Source organism: Rhinolophus sinicus, linkage group LG07, assembly GCF_036562045.2.
Source record: "Rhinolophus sinicus isolate RSC01 linkage group LG07, ASM3656204v1, whole genome shotgun sequence".
Taxonomy (NCBI): domain Eukaryota; kingdom Metazoa; phylum Chordata; class Mammalia; order Chiroptera; family Rhinolophidae; genus Rhinolophus; species Rhinolophus sinicus.
In genome coordinates, this window is record NC_133757.1 from 26,349,898 (window position 1) to 26,374,187 (window position 24,290).

General features: G+C 34.7%; 1 protein-coding gene across 23 annotated transcripts in view; it reads right to left on the reverse strand.

Moving 5' to 3' along the window:
- The window catches only part of LCOR (ligand dependent nuclear receptor corepressor), a 126,773-nt gene that overhangs the window by 38,735 nt on the left and 63,748 nt on the right, over positions 1-24,290 (reverse strand). For 17 of the 23 annotated variants that reach the window (XM_074339277.1, XM_074339272.1, XM_074339280.1 and 14 more), the window contains 3 exons: positions 8,405-8,537; positions 3,574-3,861; positions 597-690 (listed from right to left, as the gene is read on the reverse strand). The exons of the other annotated variants lie outside the window; for them this stretch is intronic. In XM_074339277.1, the coding sequence (XP_074195378.1) occupies positions 597-690; positions 3,574-3,861; positions 8,405-8,537 (515 nt within the window). The remainder of the gene's footprint in view (positions 1-596; positions 691-3,573; positions 3,862-8,404; positions 8,538-24,290) is intronic. 23 annotated transcript variants of the gene reach the window in all.

A 24,290-nucleotide genomic window follows, 5' to 3' on the forward strand; every position in this document is an offset into this window, starting at 1 on the left:
AAAATTCACTTTGGTTTGCTAAACATTATCAAAACTAAGCATTAATTACCAAAACTTGGCAGCGTAAGATAGTTATCCATCAATGTTTACAACCAGTCTTATCTACTTAAAAAACAAAAAACACATATATTTTTCCGAACTGTCACAGAGTTAAAAGTGCAGTTCAAATCAATAAACAAAACAGACAAGAAAAAAAGAAACAGCCCCCACACACCCCCATACTCCAATAGAGATACCAAGTTAAATACTGGGCCCAATTTTTATTCAACAACTTCAGCACACATAATACTGCCTTTACATCTGAACTCTGGAATTATTTAGGTTGGGGTTCACATTCAACAACAAACAGTCCAAAGCCATATTCCAATTATTTACTATTTGTACGAAACTGGCAAAATTGATCTATACTAGTCAATTATAGATTTCACAGGCTGTGCTTTACTTGACTGATGGATTGAAAGTAATTTTAATAAAGGCCCACCTGTAAGAGTGTTACCCTGAAGGATTGATTTTTAAAATATACAAGGGAGACTGGCATCAATCTTTGACAAACTGTCCCCTATAAAACTGTGAAGGCTACAGATATTTTCCCTTACCCGTTCCCTTGAGTACTGGAGCAGCCTGGAGAATGGCTCAGGGAAGTGCTGCCAGCACATGGACTTTTCTTAGTGGATAGATCAAGTACACCGTCTGTAGAGACACAAAGAAACACCTGAGGGTATTAAAAACTCGAAGTAATGTGAACTGAATAGACTAAAAATGACAAAGCAGTAGGCCTAGTCAACTAAGCCGATACACTACTGGCTATATATTTGAGTTATGAAATCAATTAATTAATAGATTCAGGATATTTTTCCTCCTGAATCAACATAAATTTAGCAAAGTTTATTATATCTAGTATCTCCAAGTGTTAAATATTTTATTAATAGGGCAAAAGAAAAGATAAAGTGTATCACTGCAGATGTTAAGACACAGTGAGATATAAGAAATAGCAGTTTGTACAGCACGAGGTTCACCAACAGAACTATTGGACTTCATTTTCTAAATTTATCTTGATCAAAGCATGTGAGTTTTTAATGCCACAATGTCATACAAATTATAAAACTAAATTTCTTAAGAGCTAAGTCTACCTAAAACACTAAAAATACATAAAAATTTGGTTTAGGAAATTTAAAATATGAAAGTCATTTTAAAATACAAGTTTTGTAGTTAAATTACATTTATACACTATGTAACAAAGTCTATAAAATGAATCAGTTGTTGATTGTTTATAATGTGCATGTATCTTAACTACTCTTTGGACACATCTGTAAAAACTGTGTATTTGTTGTCAATCTTTTGGGAAAAAATCTGTGGAGATTCAAAATTCACTTGCGGACATTTATAAAGGCAAAGTTTTTCAATCAGCGTTATTATAAATTGGTGGGCAAAGTTTATTGAAAGAAAGAAAAAAAAATGAAAGTCTTGATACTGATGAGAGCCTAGAGGTTTAACTTTTTATTTTTAACAGAAACTAGACCCAATCACAAATTCATGTTATTCATGAACATAAAATTAGAATGTTCTTGTCCCATAAAGGGTTTTCCCCCCTAATAGACACGTCTAGAAAAGAAAACTCAAAATCTGGACAACTTTTAAAGATGCCATTCTGTCCAAAATAAAGAGAAGAGTCAGTGCGCCTCTGATTTTCAGCCAGCCAGCAGAGAGGCCTTGCTGTCTAGTTATGTGAAAAACTGCCCCAATACTGAACCCACTTAGGGCTTGTGCCTGAAGATATTGTAACTCCCTGTTTCAGGAAGTTAGAAATAAATATGCTACTGAGTTTATAAACCAAAAAAGCTCACACTCATACAGAATAAGTGTTGTCTTTTAGAGTCACTAATATTTCTAAATATATAATAGTAATCATATAGAAGCAAGTATCCTATTAGACATCTAACCCAATTAGCTATCTAACAAGCAAATACACTGCTTAAAATAGTTCCAACCAAAGACAGTATTATTTAAAGACTTCTAAGTCTATCTAATCCAATAAGCAACATATTTTAAGTCTACAACGAAAAACATTGTGATATAAGCTGAAAACACTAAAATTCATTTAGGAAATATAAAAATTTGTTTCATTTGGAATCTGTACACTATAATCTTACTATCTAGTTCAAATTTCTCTTGGTTAAGAGCATGCTGTCAAAACACACCTCTCAAGTACAACACTAGTTGTAACAAGTTAAATGGTGGTATCTGTATGTGGTAAGCTCCATTATTAGTACTTGCAATACAACATCTATGCTGTCATTCTACTAAACCTGAAGATTTTAATGCAATTATTTTGAGCAAAGAGATTTTAATGAAAGCTACCAATCAAGAAAACAATCCTCAATAAAACAGAAAAATAACAACTGCAAATATGGTAAACAAAGGTATACTGATTAATGTGAATGAACATAGGACAACTAGAAGTTCTAGGAAATCTCTTAGAACTTAAGAGATTCTGATTGCTGCTCACTACACGGAGAGAGAAGAAAAGCAAAGGAAAACTATTAAAAGATTCTTTAATAAGCAACTGAAACCCACCCATTAAGTATATATCATAAATTACTTATAATAAGCAAAAGAAAGTCCTTTAAAAGGTTTTTTTAAGAATCAAACTTAATTTGCAAAACAAACATGTATTTCTCACTAATAGATTCACACATTTCATAACCTTTCTGCATACTCTTATGAGATTTCTATAACAATAAAATCTCATTACTACAGACATCACCAATTTACAATTTTCAGTGGTTCCAACAATGGCAGAGTTGAAATGCTCACTTCATCTTTGTGAAATTAAAGGTAAAATGAGATAACGTAACAGGAATATTTAATCTATTTAAAAGAGCAAATTTTTCAGAAACTCAAGAAACATTTGCTAAGAAAAACTGAGGACCCCTTAATCTCTTCACTTAATTAGGATCCTCACCAACAAATTACCTTTTGGAAATACTCTAAGTTTAGTTCACAATACAGTGCATGTGTGAATGTATGTGTTTTTGTGTGTCTATAAAATACTCAATACACCTAACAACCTGATGTGTGTCTTCTGTGTTCTTGTTATTTACAATCCTAAGAGTTTCTTTTTTAAAACTGTAAATACGTATTTTTGCCTTGTGATCTCATTTGCAGATATAACTTCTTCTGTCTAACAAGTTAAGACAGATTTATTTCTCAGGTGCTAATCCTCGAACATTGATGGGTAAGGGAAAAAACTTAATTTTTCATAAGGGTTTTAAAAACAATGGACATGACAATGTTTTGGCGAGTATAAAATGCTTATATAAATATCAAATAACTTAACAGTAACCCCCTAACTTTCCTTGGTAGTGTGTCAATCACGACTATGAGCTATGAAATACAGTGGGTAAGGCAGCCACTAAGAAGCACTACTTGTGCTTCTTCTCTATCACTGCATGGTGAGCCCTAATTTAAGAATTACACGAATTTTTATCCTATTGTTGCTACTGGTGCCCTCCTTACTCCTTAGCAATCATTTTTTTTCTCCCCAAATTATTCTGATTGGACACCAAACCATACCTTGTTCGCTAGGTTCTGACTGAGACTTTCTGACAGTAAGGTCCAGAGGTGAGTCTTGGTCAGCCATGAGAAGCTTGCTGAGCACAGGGTTCTGAGTAGTTGCAGCCGTGGGAGAGGTGGCGACTGGAGATGCTTTCGGCAGGCTTTGGTTCTTTGTGCTATTGGGCTGGCTGGGGTCCTGAGTAGAGCTATTTTTTGAGGTATATTCAGCAGCAAATTGTTGGATCATTCGCTGCATGATCTCACGGGCCACTAGGGGAATATTGGGGTCGGAGACCCAGGGACTGTCTGTAAACAAAGATTTATTTACTTTTAAAGTGGGACATGTACTTAAAAAAAAAAAAAAAAGACAGCTTTCAAGCAAACATAAAATTTCATTTTATTTTTCTTAAAATGCAATATAGTAAAAGAGCATTTCCTCAGTTACACTTTTAGTCTCTACTAAGTGTACGAGTTGCAGATTTAAAAAAAAATCCGTAAAATTATTTCTAAACTTCCCCCTCAGCATTATGAAATCAAATAAGGGGATAACAAATAGTATATCTTACGGGCAAGAGTCACTTACCTGATACAGAAATCCCCAAACCCTTTATTATGAAATAATTACTCCCCTATTTACCACCTATAGATCACATCTGGTTTACCCTAGCCATTTCTTCCTAAGAATGGACTGATAACTCAAGTTCAGGAATGCTTAATTTGCTTTCTGTTAAAGACTGAACGCAATCCAAGATTAGACCAGAGCAGTAATTCTCACAGTTTAATGTTCATCAGAATCACTTTGAGGGCTTGTAAAAACAGACTGTTGGGTCCTATCCTCAAAGTTACTTATTCAGCAGTTCTAGGGTGAGCTCAAGACATTTCTAACAAGTTGCCAGATTCTGCTGGTCAGAGGACCACAACTTTAGAATCCTTGAGCTACAAGTTTAAATGCCAAATCTCAATACCCTAAGATCATACATATATTTTACATCAGTTCTTTAAATACACTTTGTCAACCACTAAACACTAGCTAGTGAAGTAATGAAATAGACACCTAAGTTTCAATTTCTAATTAATGTTAATTTTAAAGACCATATGAATTCATTACTTCATTAATACTTTGAGCACTGGAAGGAAACTTGGAGGTCAAATGGGGTAAAATAAAAGGGGAAATATTTTGTATAAATATATTATTATCGCATCTCTATCATTACCACATTATCAGGGAGTCTAAGCTTCTCAAGAGTAGCGATTACTCAGCACCTAATCTTGCCTACTGCAAAGTATGCATTCATATTAGCTGAGTAATAAATGGATCAATCAACTCAATTACCATTAGATAGGTGTGTTTTTTTAAACAAATGAAGGAAATGTGATCTAAAGAGTAAGTGGCCTCTTCAAATCTGTACAGATGGTTAGTGATAGACCTTTGATTAAAACTCTCCCCCTGATCTTATTGTTCCACCCGTGATCTTTACTTCCCCCACCACACTTCTGAGGCTTTAGAAGACGTTTCTCAAAAAAACCTGACTTCCCTTGATCTTTTAAAGGTTAACTATAGAAGGTAAATCATTTTACTCATATTTTGGAGCTGTAAGGACCATAGGTTGATTTATAAATTTAGAAAATAATTGACTCATTATTAAAACCTGAAATCTTCAACACACACACACACACCTCTCAAAACCTCACAGGACTCGTAAAAATAGTTTTTATTTCCTGAAGGACAATATTCAATACCAAAAGATGGTCATAAAATCAGAATATTTATTTAATTCTCTGAAGTTTAACAAGGTTTGCTCTACCAATAGCAACATTTCTGCTATCAAGAAGTATTTCTAACCCCTAACTTTCCTCTCTAAAGAGAGTATAAATATGCTAGATGGTATAAGGATAACGGTATTCAATTAAATAAGGTTCAGAATACTACAATCACTGACAATGATTCCTTAAATGTTTATTTTTTATTTTTCAATTACAGTTGACATTCAATATATTAGTTTCAAGTGTACAGCACAGTAGTTAGACATTTATATAACCTTAAATGTTTTAATAAACATTTTAGTCACACTGCTTTTAAAATCTCTCTACCCACTGGGTTTTTAAATATTCATTTAACTTTTCACTTAAGATCCATATATATATATATTTTTTTTTACATAGCATGCAATCCTCCAAATGGAAGACTGTATATAGGTTCAAATTTTCATAAGTTAGTGTATATTTTTCCCCCTGGAAAGTTGGAGAATATATGATATGTAAAGAAGAAAGTTTCCAAATAGGAAGCAATATGAAGTAATTTATCAAATATCTGTGTTTAACTAGATTAATAAATACAATTAGAGATTTAAAAATATTTTAGGATAAAAACCATAAATTGCCACCTTTGAGCTTTAAATGGATGCAGCATTATTTTGCCTCTTCGTTGAATGACTAACATAATTATGAAACACAATTCATGTTTATAAATCGATGACATCACTGCCATTTGAATTTTTACATCTTTTGCAAGGTTCTTGAATGCATTTCATTCCTTCACTTACTTAAAACACAACATCTATAAACCTAGCCATACCTAGAACATGCACAACTGAGTCAAATAACAAATCAGATCAAAATTAAAACTATAGAAAAACATGTAAATGCTACCTCACAGCCACCTGTATGTTTTAAAATGCAAATCTAACTTTTAGAAAAGTGTCACATTTTCTAACAAGTGACAAAACAAGCTAAAAAGAAATATGACAGTTGTAGAAGGTATACTGTTCTTGAATTGGAGTTTATTATAGAGTCTATACCAAAAAAGCCTATTTTTATTGCATGTTTCTACATATATATATATATATATATATATATATATATATACACACACACATATATGTATGTGTACACACGCACACACACACACACACACACACACATTATCACTCCTATATATACCTATATATAACTTTTTTATATTCAGTTATTTATAACATACGATTTGCAATACTTGGAAACAAGACAAATCCAAATACCTGAATTATTTATTAAAAACAAAATATTCCCTTCAGACTAAATTGTCATATCTCTGGATATTGAACATTTTTTGGTATTAATTTGACGAGTATTAACGCTCATCTTTGGACATCTCCAAGAGGATTAATAAAATATCTAAAAATAACAATACTAATACGTAGAACTAGGAGTAACATCCAATTGCAAAGTAATAGCTCTTTTCCTGAGCATCATACGCCAGTATAGAAATGCACATTTAACTTTACATACAATTTCAAAGAATTCTCATCTCTTGACGTTTTTCTAAGACTGATTCCAAGGAAAGAATTCTTCTCTTAAAGGTTATGCTCCCAAAGTTTAATGTCTAAATCAAATTATAAGGAGTTTAATGTAAGTTATTCCTAAATGACAAAGGGATGGTACTAGTAGAGAAATAGGCTAGAACACTCTTAGGAATCTGCTTATGATTGATCTTAACTCCCTCTAAGTAGAGAGTGGATGAAAAGTGATTCCTCCATAGAAATTAGAGAGGAGTTCCTCTTTTCAGATAATAACATTTGCTGCAGCCTCAAACCAATAATTCAGTACACATCCTAAAGGAGAGGAGCAGCAGAGGTGTAAAGATATTTTACTTAGTTAATAAACAGGCAGAACTGATCTATCAGTCATTTTTACACTTTAAATGTGAATTGATTGTTTAATCAAGTGTTCATAAAACCAAGAATATTACTATTTTGAAGATAATTTTGGAATTCAGGGTACTTTACTGGGATATGGTGAGCGCGGGAGCTTTGACTGGGAGCTTTAGGTCAGAAGCTGCAAGAGGATATTAAAAGAGAAGTGAAGATGTACTAGAAGATTTAATTTTGTCTAGGGATCTGATGGAAGACATTTTAAAAAAGTGTACTAAAAATAATAATCTTGTGCATTCCTTAATTTTATACACCTCAACTCATACTCCTTTTTGGAAATACTGATTACATTAAGCAGAAGCCCAGCTGGTCTTTAATTGTAACCAAACCATTCAAGTCAGCACGTATCAGCCTGTTAACCAGTGTACAGGCAAACACCAGCTTTCAAATTTCAGAGGGAAGGAGGGAATTTCCAGAGGAATCAGAGGTGTAAACTAGAATATATGAAGAAATATTAAAGAAAATGGAATCACTGAGTCTGCTGAAAATTAAATAAGGATATTCAGGATTATCAGGATGTGTAGGAAACTTTTTTTTGAACCTATCATAGTAGCTTCCATCTTGGAACTAGAGGAAGGGCATAACTAAGATTACAAATCCATTTAGAAAGACTATCTCAAAGGTAAAGACTCTTCACTAGAATGGATTATGAATGGAAGCTTCCAGAAGGTCTTGGCTGACAGCAATTAAACTTTGTGGATAGAGAAATGTAAAACAAACCTACAACAGTTTCAAGGAGAAAGATAAATTGTAAAACACAAGAGGTGGTGGTATTAAATGCTACCTCAAATATATGGAAAACTGGTTTATAATAATGAATCTCAGTTTTAATAATTTAAAAAATTTAGTGAAACAAAACTGTATCAAGAGAAAAAAAATGCTTGCAAATCTAATTAATACTATACTGAGACCTTACAATTTCCAGGCTTTCTTAATAATTTTACGAACTATTTAACTAAAACTGACATGGCACCATCACTTTTAGAGCAAAAAAGAAAGGGGTTGTACTACCCTATTCCAAATTTAACTGACCAAAGAAATAAAGCATATTATCAATAAAGAAAAATATTTTAAAAAGTAACTCTTTTGAAAAATGACATTGAAATTGAAATTAATATAAGACAAGCAGATGCTAAATGTCATTCTTTATTGGAACCAACCTTTTCTATAAAAGACTGCATTGAGGAACTCTTCTGCTTGTCTCTCGAATCGAATGATTTTTGCTTGCTCTTGTTTAAGCAGAGCTTCTTGCCCAGCTCCCGAAGCTGGTTCATCCAGACCGACTAAGTGTCCCTGCAAAAATATTTGGTGAATATCTTTCCCCATTCAGTATCAAAAGCACAGATGCAAAATCAAAGACAAATGTTAAAGATAAGACAAATCAGTTCAATATAATTAAAACATTTTAAAACTTCAAATCAGGATAAAATTTATCTCCACAAAAGTGTAAAAGCAAAGTGAATATAAATATGTATTTTGGGTAGTTTTTACCCACGTTTTTTTATTATGAGTTCTGTTTAAAATTTACGAGTAAACTCATTAAACTATAATTACTGATTGGAAAATTTCCTTGAGCATTCAAATATATTGGTTCTTACTATAGCAATAGCTCAGATATTGAAGGTATGTTATAATCCACAAAGGATTTCCTTAAAGATTTTAAATACACCCAGTGATATTTGCAACCAGCTATGATTTCCCTATCACCCAAATTGTATCACCAGCACGACCAAAATGTATATTTTGCAAAGACAAATTTAGCATCAATTATATATTGTAAACAAATAGTTTAATACAAAGAACTCGCCTGCATATTCAAACTAAAACAATGTTCTCTTAACAATTCCACATAAAATAATACTGTTTGCCACATAATTTGTTTAAAATTCTTTTAACAAAATATCTTAAGTATTATAAATCATTACAAAAATCTTTATTGTATTTGTATTTGACAACATTCTATGGACTAAATTATTTAAAAAATGAATCAAAAATAAAATAATTTAATTTTGATACAGATTTAGCATCTAAACAGGTACAGGCATACCACGGGGATATTTGGTTCCACAATAAAGTGAGCCATAATCTCAAGTACAATAAACTGAGGTATGCCTGTATTAATTAAATAGTCCAATAAAATCCTCAACTGTATTATATGTTAATGCCATTTCACTGTTTAGTGATTTTTTAAAAAACAGATATTACATGGCATAAACTGTACTTAACTCCTTAGTCCTACATTCAGTCAGTTCAAACTTTGAACAAAATATCTATACTTAAACTATATTTCATGTAGCATTCAAGCTACTTTCTAATCTAAATCAACTCAGAGCAACTAACCTAGCATTTAGTAAGACAGGTGCTACATGTTTTCTTGAATCAAACAATTTTATCAACCTGGACTCTGAAATATGCAGATTACTTTTAGTTGGTTCATATCAATTACAGTCACATCTATTTGTTTTTAAACTATTGTTGCTGAAATATAATACACATACCATACAATGCAACCATTTAAGATATAAAATTAATTTTTTTTAAAGTATATTCAGAGGTATGGGACGATCACCTTGATCTAATTTTAGAACATTTTCTGACACCCTCCAAAAAAACCCCGTACCCATTAACAGTCACTTCCATTCTCCCACTTGCTTCAAAACTATATCACCACTATACTACTTTTTGTCTCTATAGACTTGCTTATTCTGGACATTTCATATAAATGGAATCATACAATATTTGTTTTTTTGGTGACTGACTTCTCCTAGAACAATGTTTTCAAGTTCACCTAAGTTGCAACATGTAGCACTTACTTCCTTTTTATTCCCAAATAATATCCGATTGTAAGAATATGCCATATTTTATCCATTCACCAATTGGTGAACATCTGGGTTGTTTCTACTTTGTGACTACTATGATAGGAACAATTCCACTTTTAATATTTGTGTACAAGTTTTTGTGTGGATATATATTTTCAATTCTCTTAAATACAGAGGGTGCCAAAATAAATGTATACACATTTTAAGAAAGGAGAACACTTTATTAAAATTACGCTGATGGTAACCACTTTGAGCACGTCTTGTAATTGCAGAAGTCAAATGACTTGTATTCATCTTTTGTTATTGGTATATATTGAGTATTACATTTTCCAAAGCAGCTGCACTATTTTATATTCTCCACAGCAATGAGGGTTCCTTCCTCCACATACTCACAAACATTTATCTTTTTTTTTTTAAAGATTTTATTGGGGAAGGGGAACAGGACTTGATTGGGGAACAGTGTGTACTCCCAGGGCTTTTTTTTTTCCAAGTCAAGTTGTTGTCCTTTCAGTCGTAGTTGTGGAGGGCGCAGCTCAGCTCCAGGTCCAGTTGCCCGTTGCTAGTGGCAGGCGGCACAGCCCACCATCCCTTGCGGGAGTCGAAAAGGCAATCTTGTGGTTGAAAGGATGCGCTCCAACCAACTGAGCCATGGGGGGGGGGGCAGCTCAGCTCAAGGAGCCGTGTTCAATCTTAGTTGCAGGGGGTGCTGCCCACCATCCTTTGTGGGAGTCGAGGAGTTGAACTGGCAACCTTGTGGTTGAGAGCCCACTGGCCCATGTGGGAATTGAACCGGCAACCTTCGGCGTTAGGAGCACAGAGCTCCAACAGCCTGAGCCACCGGGCCGGCCCCAACACTTATCTTTTTTATTACGCCATCTTGGTACACAAGAAGTGGTATCTCAGTTTAGATTTGCATTTCCATACTAATGATGCTGATCATCTTTTCATGTGCTTATTGGTCATTTAAATACCTTCTTTGGAGAATGTCTATTTATATGCTTTGCCCAGTTTTTAATTGGACTATTTACCTTTTTATTGTTGAGTTGTAAGAATTCTCAAAATATTTTGGATACAATTCCATTATCAAATATATGATTTGAAAATATTTTCTCCCATCTGTGAAGTTTCTTATTTCACTGATGCTACTGTTAACAGTACAACAATTTTTAATTTTAATGAATTACAATTTATCTATATTTTCTTTTGCCATTTGTGCCTTTGGAATTGTACCTGAAAAACTAGTGGCTAACCCAAGGTCATGAAGGTTTATTCCTATGTTTTCTTCTAAAAGTTTTATAGTTTTATGACTTATTTTTAGGTTTATGATCCATTGAGTAAATTTCTGTATATGGTAGAAGAAAGGGGTCCAACTTCCTTTGTGAAAAATCACTGGCCATAAATTTTACTTCTGGATATCCAATTCTATTCCACTGATCTATATATCTATCTTTATGCCAGTAACACACTATGTTGATCACTGTAGTTTTGTACTAAATTTTGAAACTGGAAAGTATAAGTCATTTCAAGTTGTTTTTTGATAAGATTGTTTGGATATTCAGGGTCCCTTGAATTTTCATATAAATTTTAGGATCAAGCTTGTCAATTTCTGCAGAGGCCAGCTAGGGCTTGATGGGAAGGCACTGACTCTGCAGATCATTTTGGGGAGTAATGCCATCTTCATAATATTATTTTCTAATCCAGGAACACAGGATATTTTCCCATTTACCTGGATCTTCTTTAATTTCTTTCAACGTTTTATAATTTACAGTGTACAAGTCTTACATTTTTGTTAAATTTATTTCTAAGTACTTTATTATTTTTGGTGCTATTGTAAGTTGAACTGTTTTCTTAATTTTCATATCCAGATTGTTCACTGCTAGTTTACAGAAATAAAACCAATTTTTAAAGAATGTTGTATTCAGCAACCTTGCTCTTGTTGGGTGGTGTGCTCTATCGATGTCTGTTAGGTATAGCTGATTCATAATGTTATTCAAGTCTTCCATCTTTGTTGTTCTTCTGCCTAGATGCTCTATCCATTGTTGAAAGTGGGATGTTGATGTGCCCAACTATTACGGTTGTATTATTTATTTCCCCCTTCAATTCTGTTGTACTTTGCTTCATGCATTTTTGGGCTGTTGAGGATTTAATTATGTTTTCCTGATAGAGCAACCTTTCTATCATTAGAAAGAGTCCCTCTTTATCTCTAGTTCACTGAAATCTATTTACCCAGAAGTGTGCAGTCTCTCTGGTATCGCTTCTCAGAGGATGCTATCTTGAGCATGCAGTCTCTCTGTCCACCAGGAATAACTGGGTTCAGCTGGACTCTCTTTGGTAGTATTTTTCTAGGGTCTCCCCTTTACCAGCTTCTGGTTGATCTGCCAGTAGTGGTTTATCACACACCCAGCTGTTAGCCTCTACTAATAGTTCTGTTTGCCACACCCTGGGGCATAAATTGCACCACAGTCTGATCCAACAAAAGTGGGCCTCTTTGTAGGCGCAGGGCGCTGCCAGTCTTTGAGACTTGCCCCAACCCGGGGGGTGGGGTGTCTCCTTGGCTGCCTTTTTTTTTCTGATTCTGTTAAACTTCTAACGCCATTTCATACTTGTTGAACTAGTATTGTGGAGCTACCAGTCTCCTCTTAATTGTTGACCATAAAGATCTTTATCATTTTCAACATTTTTTTGCAAATTCTGTTCCAAATAAAGTCTGTTCCCTTAGGAGAGTTGTAGAGTTCTTTTCTTAAAGCGTGCCTCTCCCTTCAGAACCATCTTTGTGCACAAGACCACAAGAACTAGGGGTTAGGACAGTGTCTCCCTTATCTGAGTGAGATCTTTGCTCTATGAGTCGGGGTGCTAGATGACTTGCCCCACCTGGCATGGAACTTTTGCCTCATGCATGAGGCGTGGCCCAGGGCAACTGGGACCCAATATTCTCAGCCTGCTGCGCCTGGAGTAGACTTCCACTCTTAGTAAAGGTAGAGTGGGGGAAGGGAGCCCCAAGCCTTTGACCTCACCTGCCTAGAAGAAAGTATTTGCACCAAGAAGCTGGAAGATATGAGAGATGCCCACAGTCGGCCCCTCAAGCTCAATCAAAGTAGAGCTCCCTTCAGGCGGAGCTCAGGGAGAGGGTGGAGAGTAAATCATGGTTCAAATATCACATTCTTGTTGTTCTTACAGAGACTGAGTAGATTTTTTGAATAAATGATTCTCTATTTGCTAAATATGCCCTGAATATTAACTATTTCTAGAGTTTAAATTGTGGTTTTAAAATAATTTCAACCAGTTAAATGGTTCTTTTGTTTGTTTTTATCCAGAATAATAACGAAAGATGAAAAATATAACACAAAATCATGTATTTTTTTTCTACTGCATCTGGTCACCATATTAAAAATTTTTAACAATGATGTATAAACAAAATACAGCTCATCCTCCCTCACTGTACATACATGTGCCAAAATTAAATGACCAAAAAGAACATAATAGTTCATACTACATAGCGCTAATAAAGCTAATAAAATCCCTAGGAGATAGAAAGTTAAAGGAAACAATTCATGTCATTTCCTCTCCCCCACCTCTAAATTCCCAAAGGAGGGGCGGCTGGATGGCTCAGTTGGTTAGAGGGGGAGCTGTCAACAACAAGGTTGCCGGTTCAATTCCTTCATGGGATGGTGGGCTGCGCCCCTGCAACTAAAGATTGAAAATGGCAACTGGACTTGGAGCTGAGCTGCGCCCTGGAGAAACAGTGTTCCCCAATAAAAAATTTTTAAAAATAAAAATAAAACAGAGTTCTTAGTTTTAAAAAATAAAAAATAAATTCCCAAAGGAGTAATTATGTATGGTAATGGCAAAAAATAAAATGATGTGACACACACAAATCTATAAATCAAAAACAATTGTTCTTTTCATTTATTATTTGTACTTATTAAAGAACAAGTTTTTGGCCCAGAACTAAATAAGAATCAAGTTGGAGATTTGAACTGAAATTTTTATCTCCCAGTTGTTTCCTTCAGAATTCAGGAATTGGTCCACCTAGACTGATTGGTTCATAGCCAGAGGTGATTCTGTCATATCAGAATCTACTGTGAGCTTCTTAAAAACACATATACCTAGAACATACTCCCAGAACTTTGATTTTGTAGCTCTGTGGTAGAGAACAGTCATGTTTTTAAAAAACTCTTTCCTTAATAAAGAACTGAAAAAAGTATTATCAGTATCACACTTTAAAAATCAGTTTATAGGGCCGGCCCGGTGGCTCAGGCTGTTAGAGCTCCATGCTCCTAACTCTGAAGGCTGCCGGTTCGATTCCCACATGGGCCAGGGGGCTCTCAACCACAAGGCTGCCGGTTCAACTCCTCGACTCCCGCAGGGGATGGTGGGCTGTGCCCCCTGCAACTAGAAACGGCAACTAGAAACGGCAACTGGACCTGGAGCTGAGCTGCGCCCTCCACAACTAAGATTGAAAGGACAACAACTTGACTTGGAAAAAAAAGGCCCGGAAGTACACACTGTTCCCCAATAAAGTCCTGTTCCCCTTCCCCAGTTAAAAAAAAGAAAAATTAAAAAAAAAAAAAAAAAATTAGTTTATAAGCCGGGCCCAGTGGCTCAGGTGGTTGGAGCGCCGTGCTCCAACCACGGCTCCAACCATGCCAAGGTCACCTGTTCGATTCCCACATGAGCCAGTGAGCCGCACCCTCTACAGCTAAGATTGTGAACAACGGCTCTCCCTGGAGCTGGGCTGCTATGAGCAGCTGGAGGTTGGTGTGAGCTGCCATGAGTGGCCGGCGGCCAGCGTGAGCTGCTGTGTGCTGCCATGAGTGGCCAGTGGTCGGCAGCCAGCGAGAGCTGCCGTGAGCGGCCGACCAACGACTGGCGACCAACTGCCTCAGCCTGGGGGAGCGCAAGGCTCATAATACCAGCATGGGCCAGGGAATGGTGTCCTACACAACTAGACTGAGAAATAACGGCTTGGACTGGAGGGGGGAAGAGGGGGCGCAAGAAAGGGGGAAAAATTAGTTTTATATCTACAATAAGTCTTAGTATTTGAGAAAGGTAATCCCCACCTGTTATTTATATTTTCCAAAATGTCCTGGCCATTCTAGCTTTATTCTTTCAGATTATATTTAAAATCACTTAGTCAATTTTGTTCCTACCACCACTAGCCCCCACCCCACCCCAAACTGTGTTTTTTATTTAAATAGCGTTATACTTAGGAAGTAATTCAGGAGTAAGTAACATCCTTAAAAATATTCAGTCTTCTCTTGTAGGAACTGCTTAATATTTATCCAAGTGGGCTTTAATGGATCTCAATTAAAATTCCGTTGTTTATTTATATAGTTCCCATAAATTTATTATTTTACATTTTTACTGCCATTATGAAAAAGATGTTTCCTTTATTTTCTAATTGCTAGAACTGGCATAAATGGTGTGTGTGTGAAACTTAATTTTGCATACAGCTTTCAGGGAAAAGTGTAGGTCATCTATCTTCAGTTGCTATGTTCTCTGATAGCCTCCCTCACCAGTTGGTGTCAATTTTCAAATATAGGTATATATTTTTTGACCGATGAGGTGCATTTTACTGTTTTTCTTTTTTCAATATTCTTTTAAGTTAATTTCTTCTAAAGGAGCTGTGATGGTGGTAGAGAGGGAGAGGAAAACAAAACTGCAAAAGCCGCCAATACTTTGTGATGTGATGATCCATCATCCAAAGCAGGAACGGAGATATAATACTGAATGGGTTGGGATCGTCTTCAACAGAAAAGACCTTTACTACGTTTTCAGTTATCTCTACCTATATAATTCATGTAATATACTTTTTTTTTATCATCCTTTATTATTTTTTTGAACAGCAATAAAACAAATATCCAAAAGATGTTTTCAAATGAGTTTACTCAACACTTTTCCCAAAACTTAAAGTAGCTATGTCTCTGTACTAACAGAAATGTTAAAGGAAATTATTCAGGCAGAAGGGAAATGACACTACAAAACACTGCTGAGAGAACTTAAAAACATAAACACGAGATAAACCATGATCATAAATTGGAGGACTCAATTTTGTAGCCATTCTCTCCAAATTGATCTATAGATTCAAGCAATCCTAATCAAAATTCTAAAAATCTTTCTGAAGAATTGATGTTAATTTTTAAAAGTTAATTTATAAAAATTTATATAAAAAAGTCAAGGATCTAGATTAACAAAACAAGTTTGAAAAACAAAGTTGGAGGACTCATACTCCTAGATTTCCAGATATAAAGATACAGTAATCAAGACACTGTGGTATTGGTGTACGTACAGACATACAGTCGAACGGCACATAACAGAGTCCCATGAATATGGTTAACTGACTTAACACAGATGCCAAAGTAATTCAATAGGGGGAAGGAAGATCTTTTCAAAAAATGATGTTAGTATAACTGGATTATCGTACAGAATAATAAACCTTAACATTTAACCCACACCATATAGAAAAATTAACTAGAAATGAATCAGATATCAAAATATGAGTTAATACTACTAAATTTCTAGAGTATAAAATTTTATTCTGTGTTTGACATTGGATTAGATGAAGATTTCTTAAGCAGAACATAAAAGACATGAATTTTAATAGAAAAAATTGACAAAGGATTTTATACAAAATATATAAAAACTATTATGGCTTAATAATCAGCTTTTTAAAATGGGCAAAAGATTCAAACAAATGTTTCACATAGGATATGTATACTGAAATATGCTCAATATCATTACTCATCAGAGAAATTAAAATTAAAAATCACAATGTAATCCCACTAAAGATCCACCAGAACGGCTAAAGTTAAAAAGACCAACATCAAATGTTGGCAAGATGTGGAACAATGGAACTTCCATACATTGCTGATAGAAATACAAAATGGTTCCGTCACTTTGGTGAACCATATGGTAGTATCTTATAAGGTTAAATATACAATTACGATATTACTCAGTAATTCCAATCCTAGGTATTTATCCCAGAGAAATGAAAATATATGCCCACAGACTTATATGTGAATAAGTCTAACAGCCAACATCCAGAAAAAAATGAATAAATAGTGGCAAATCCATGCTAGGGAACCTAGTCAGCAATAAAAAGGAACAAAAGATTATATACAAAAACAAGAATGAATATCAAAATATTATGCTAAGAGACAGAAATCAAATACAAAAGACTACATACTGAATGATCCCTATTATGCAAAATTCTAGAAAGGTAAAACTACAGTGATTGCCTGGGTCTGGGTGTCTGGGAAAGGGACTGGCTACAAAGGGACATGAGAAAATTTTTTAGGGTGAGGGAACTGTCCCATACCTTGACTGTGCTGGTCATTATAAAGTGTATACATTTACCAAAATTCATTAATCTGTACCCTTAAGTGGATGAATTTTATTGTATATAAATATTGCCTCAATAAAGAAATCATTAAAAACAGTCTCAGGGTATTAAAGATACTAGATACTAAATATATTACTGAATTTCACCTCTTGAACTAATCACTTGGAATCAAAGAAATGATCTTTACTTACATTTTTAAAGTCACAAAGAAATGTGACACTTATGTTCAAAATCTCGTATCTTTTTCCTCAACCAAACATACTTTTAGGTTGAAAAGCAGTGTCTTTTACTTGCCATGCACTTCTTTGCATAGTATTCTGAATAGGTATACTGTTAGTGGCTATAAATCGATGGCATTTCACTATTTCTGCTATATCCTTAGATATAAATCAAGATAAGGAGCTTGACTGTTGCCCAACAGTTAATATCACCTACTAAATTGACACTGTGTGTTTTCATGATGTGATGCACTGCCAAGGATATGACATCATTTATTTAATATTCTTGCTAAAGTATCATGACCTGAATTTAATCATGAAGAAACACCAGAAAACCTAAATTGAGAGGTATTCTACAAAACAAATGGCTTGTACTCTTCCAAAATGTCAATGTTATTAAAAATAAATAAAAAGCTGAGGAACTATTTTAGATTAAAGGAGACTAAAGAGCAGTGAAAATCAAATTCAATGAGTGACCCTAAATTGGATTTTGAACTAAAGTAGGCGGTAAAAAACTATAAAGCCTTTGGGACAACTGGTAAAATTTGAACGAGATTCATAGATTCGATAATACATCAAAGTTAACTTTCCTTATTTTTGGTAACTGTACAGGGTAGTTAAGTAAGTGGACATCCTTATTCTCAGGACATAGGAAAATAAACATGGAAATATTTAAGAGTAAAGAGGTACGAGGAGAATGATGATGTCTGTAACTTATTCTCACATGGTTCAGGAAAATGTGTGTGTGCTGTAATATCTATAAGAAAGAATGAGAAAGAATAATAAGGCAAATGTGGCAAAATGTTAACTGGTGAATCTAGGTGAAGGGTATATAGAAGTTTTTGTACTACGTATATAACTTTTCTGTAAATGGGAAATTATTTCAAAGTAAAATGTTTTTTTGTTGTTTTTTTTTAAAAAAGCAGGGTGGACAAATAAATGATGAACCTTACTTTTCTCCCAAAAGCCACATCTCCCTGTCTCTCTCCCCCCTCTCCCTCCGTAATCCCAGTTGCCTTTCCATTAAATTGTATTTGCTTGTGTTATGGATTGCTCTGATACAGTTTGAGGAAGAAGAGCAAAGAGAATAATAAAATAGGATATGGAAGTTAACAACTTTCAAGCTTCTCTCAGTATTTCATCAACCTAATGAAGATATTCAAAACAGTAAGAAATAATAAATATTTTAGGCTTTGCATAGAGGCCACATACAGCCTCTGTTGCATCTCCTCTTTTTTTTTTTTTTTTAAAAAAAGAACTATAACAAAAGTAGTTCCACTCGTGTCTGACATAGCAAGGAAATTACTGAATAAAGTAACAAAATTATGTCAGCACAGAAGTTAGTTCTTAGAGCAATAAACAGTTAATACTCTTTAAACAAAAAATAAAGATTAGTATTTCTTACAGCCTCTTTTGTAATTCTAATATTTGTCACTATATGAGACTGGCTGTTTTGAGGTATAAGAATGGGGGACACCTACATAGTTGATTATTTTATTTATGAGAGGGGAACACCTCAGGAAAGGAAATGGAAGAAATAAGAAGTTTCACTTAGGAAAAGTAAAATGGCCTAGATTTCAGGAGTGTGACACAAAACTGAAGTGTGATATTTTAGAGCCGTTCCTGTGTAAATTCAAGACCATGGCCTCTCAGTGCCTGGATTAATTTAAATGATGTATTTTTAAAAATTCATACCATATGGTATAGGAAATCTGGGAATCAGAAGCATGTGAATGCATACAGGTTTTGTTAATAACTGTTAGAAAGGTTTACCTGAGTATATCATGGGCCTATAGCTACAGCCAAGTCCGCTACCCATGGCTTACTGACATTTTAAGCAATGAGCTAAAAAGAACTGACAAGATGGAACTCATTGATTTAAATGCCACTCTCTTACGTCTTTTTATTTTAAATGCCAGCAAGTCTTTGGAAAAATGGCTCCACCATTTTAAATCCTCATACTCTTTAAGGTCAGTTATCTAAAAAGAAACCTTACTTCGTGTAAATTATTGCTTTTTACGTTAACAAAATATAAATTGTTGTGCTTAATGCAATTTTTACTGTATGATAATGTTACCTTCAATTTTTTAAGCAGACTATCAATTTTGTTAAGCAGACTATCAAAAAGGGAAAAATAACAGGCTGAAGCCTGAATACAAATCAAGAATTAAATATGGTATTCAAAATGTACAACAAACCTACCATGAATGACTCTTATCTGTATATCTAACTGCTATTATTGTTCATGGAAATTAAGCCTAAAGTGTAAGTGGCAAGTGACTATTACTACCATTATACTCAATTTACCAGTTATCTGTAATTAGCATTTGCTGTTACAGTTTTTCTTCCATTATACATGTACAGTTTATTAAAAACATTAAAAGATAAATGCAAGCCATCCCCACAGTCAACAGCAATGTTTTCTTATATACTCCCACTGGTTGAAAATTAAAAGTTTACGCTATCTCAATTCTCACCCACAACTCAATCTCGATCAGAAGACTTCCTAAATTTCTATCTGGTTTCCATCCAGACTGTGAATGTCCACAGATGCCCAAGACCATTATAAATACAGGGAAGTCCAACTGCATGTTTGAGGTAACAGTATTATAAAGCCTAGCTGAGGGTAATCTTGCCTTTTCCTAAACTCCTACAGCTCTTTACCTATACCACTTACACAGCACTAGGTTTATAACCTGCATTATACATATATAACCTTTCCCACTAGACTATAAATTTCTTGAAAATAGTATCTGTGGCTAAAACTCTTTTTTAATCACTCACAGTACCTTTATTTCAACCACAATGGTTGGCTTTTTGATACACCAACAGTGAAATACACAGTTGCTGATTTTAACTTTAGAAATAAGAAATCAAAGAAATTTTTTAAAGGAAAAAAATATAAGAAATAAAAAGGCATCATTTCTCAACCTTTGGTTAAAATCAAGTGTAGAAACAAAAAATCCAAAGATTTGGGGCTGGCCCAGTGGCTCAGGTGGTTGGAGCGCCCTACTCCTAACACTGAGGTCGCTGGTTTGATCCCCACATGGGACAGTGAGCTGCGCTCTCTACAGCTAAGGTTGTGAATAATAGTTCTCTCTGGAGCTGGGCTGCCGTGAGCAGCCGGAGGTCGGCGTGAGCTGCTCAGTGCTACCATGTGCTTGTGACCAGTGGCCAGTGTGAGTAGCTGGCAGCTATCGCGAGCCGGCAGCCGGCAAGAGCTGCTGAGAGCAGCTGACCGATGACCAGCGACAGACTGCCTCAGCAGAGGGAGCACAATGCTCCTAATACTAGCCTGGGCCAGGGAGCTGTGTCCTACACAACTAGACTTAGAAACAACAGCTTGAACTGAGGTGGGGGGGGAAGGGGAGGAGGTGGAAAGAGGAGGGGAGGGGAGAAGGGGAGGGGAGAGGGAGGGGGAGGGGGAGGGGAGGGAGGGAGGGAGGAAGGGGGAGGGGGAGGGGGAGGGGGAAATAAATAGGCAATTATACAGTCTCCTATTAAAAAAAAAAAAGGCAAAGATTTAATATTAAGATGTCATTACTACCCCAAAAGTGATCTGCAGATTTAATGTAACCCTTATCAAAATCCCAATGGTGTTTTTTTGCAGAAGTACAAAAATCCATCCTACAATTTATATGGAATTTCAAGGGATCCCAAAGAGCCAAAACAATCTTGAAAAAGAAAAACCAAGTTGGAGGTACCACACTTCCTAATTTCAGAACTTATTACAAAGCTACAGTAATCAAAACAATATGGTACTGGTATAAAGACAGACACAGAATAATGGTATAGAGAGTCCAGAAATAAACCCCCATATATTAGGTTGGTACAAAAGTAATCACAGTTTAAAGGGTTAAAAACTGCAAAAACTGCAATTACTTTTGCACCAACCTAATAAATGATTTGACAGGGGTGCCATGATCATTCAATGGAGGAAAAGACACTCTTTTCAATAAATGGTGTTGGGAAAATTGAATATCCACATGGGTAAGCACGAAGTTGGATCCTTACCCTATACCATATACAAAAATCAACTCAAAATGGATCAACGACCTAAAACTAGAAAACCCTTAGAAGAAAACGGGGTGGGGGTGGGGGAAGATTCAAAACACTTGATTTGGCAATGATTTTTTTGGGTATGACACCAAAAGAACATGCAGCAAATTAAAAATAAATTGGACTACATAAAAATTTTAAAAACTTCTGTGAATCAAAGGACACAATCAACAGAGTGAAAAGGCAACCTACAAACGGGAACAAATATTTGCAAATCATATCTGATAAGGGGTTAATATCAGAAAGAACACCTACAACTCAACAGCAAAAAAACTTGTTTTAAAAATGTACGATCTGACAGACATTATCTCCAACGAACATATACAAATGGCCAACAAGCACAAGAAAAGATGCTCAGTATCACTAATTAGAAAATGTACATGAAAACCACAATGACATACCTACTAGGATAGCTACTATAAAAACATACAACAGGAAGTAACTAATGTTGGCAAGGATGTGGATAAATTGGAATCCTTATGCACTGTTGGCAGAAATGTAAAATGGTGCAGCCGATGTGAAAAAAAGAGTTTGGTGGTCCCTCAAAAAATTAAAAATAGAACTATTGTATGATTGGGTATACACCCAAAAGAATTGAAAGCATGGTCTTGAAGAAATATTTGTACACTAATGTTCATAGCATTATTTACAAAAGGTAGAAGCAACCCAAGTGTCCATTGTTGGATGGATAAAGAAAATGTGGTATAAGCAATGAAATATTATATTTCCTTAAAAAAAAAAAAAAAAAAAAGAAATTCTGATACATGCTACAAAATGGCTAAACCTTGAGGATATTATGCTGAATGAAATAAGCCAGAGAATGACAAACACTATAATGATTCCACTTATACGGGGAACCCAGAGTAGACAAACTCATAGGGTACAAAAAGTAGAATGGTGGTTGGCAGAGCCTGGAGAAATGAGAAATGGGGAGTTGTTTAATGGGTATAGAGTTTCAATTTTGCAAGATTTTAAAGCGTTCTGGAGATTGGTTGCACAACATTATGAATACACTTAACACTAAGGAACTGTACATTTAATGGTTAAGATAGTAAATTTTATGTTATGTATTATTTTACCACAATATAAAAAAGTAAGGCACACTCTATGGATTAATGCAAACAATCTCAAAAAGGACAGTAACCTAATAAAGATTAAGGGAAGAAACAGAAGCACAACAAATATGCTTTCATAATAGAGAGGAAAGAACAAAGAGTGCGAAACATCAGTTTGTAAGAAACAAAAGAAAAAAGAAGTGAGACCTAGAGCCATGGTCAGGAAGAAATGAAAGACTGACTCAATATGAAACTCAAATGAAAGAAAAACTTAAGGGCTCAACATAATGACTCTAACAAATTTTTGTACAACAAGGCACATTCTAAACTTTTTCAGGGCTTTCATTAATTATAAGAATCTCCTCTTCAATAAAGCAGGGGGAAAAATATCCTCAAGCAAGAGTTCAAAAACAGATTTTTCAGAGAATCATACAATTTTAGAGTTGAAAAGTAGCTCAATGTCTGTCTATTGGAACTGCAAGTACAAAATATTAAAAAACAACAACCAAATCTGTATTTGCAAATACAAAAAAAAAACCACACTGTATTTTACATTGATAAGATATAAATGACATGGACAAAAGTACGATTAAACAAATATCCAGACTTTATTTAGTAATTTTTTCACTAGTTAAAAACGCATTGTTGTGGAAGAACAAAGCTAGAGGCATCATGCCTCCTGATTTCAAACTACCATGTTTCCCCAAAAATAAGACCTAGCCGGACCATCAGCTCTAACACGTCTTTTGGAGTAAAAATTGGCTCAGTTGGTTAGAGCGTGAGATCTGAACAACAGGTCTTGTATTAAAACAAGACCGGATCTTATATAATACAAGATGGGGTATAATATAATACAATATAATATAATACCTGGTCTTATATAAGACCGGGTCTTATGTAGTATTATATAAGACCAAGTCTTATATTAATTTTTGCTCTAAAAGACGCATTAGAGGCTGATGGTCCAGCTAGGCCTTATTTTTGGGGAAACATGGTATATTATAAAGCTATAGTAATCAAAACACTGGAACTGGCATTAAAAACAGACACATAGATCAACAGAATAGAATAGAGACCCCAGAAATAGACCCACACATATATGGTCAATTAATTGGACAAAAGAGCCAAGAAAATACAATGGGGAAAAGTATTAAGAAAACTGGACAGCTACATGCAAAAGAATGAAACAGGGCCATTGTCTTACATCACACACAGAAATTAACTAAAAATGGATTAAAGACTTGTGCAAAATACCTGAAGCCATAAAAGTCCTAGAAGAAAACATAGGTGGTAAGGTCCTAGACATAGGTCTTGCCAATGATTTATTGAATCTGACACCAAAAGCAAAAATAAACTAATGAGACTACATTAAATTAAAAGGCTTCTGCACAGCATAAAAAATGACCATCAACAAAAAGAAAAGCAACCTATTGAATGGGAGAAAATATCTGCAAATCTTGATAAGAGGTTAATATCCAAAATATATTAGAAAAACTCATACAACTCAATAGCAGACGAACAATCCAATTTAAAAATGCGCAGTAGTGAGGTGG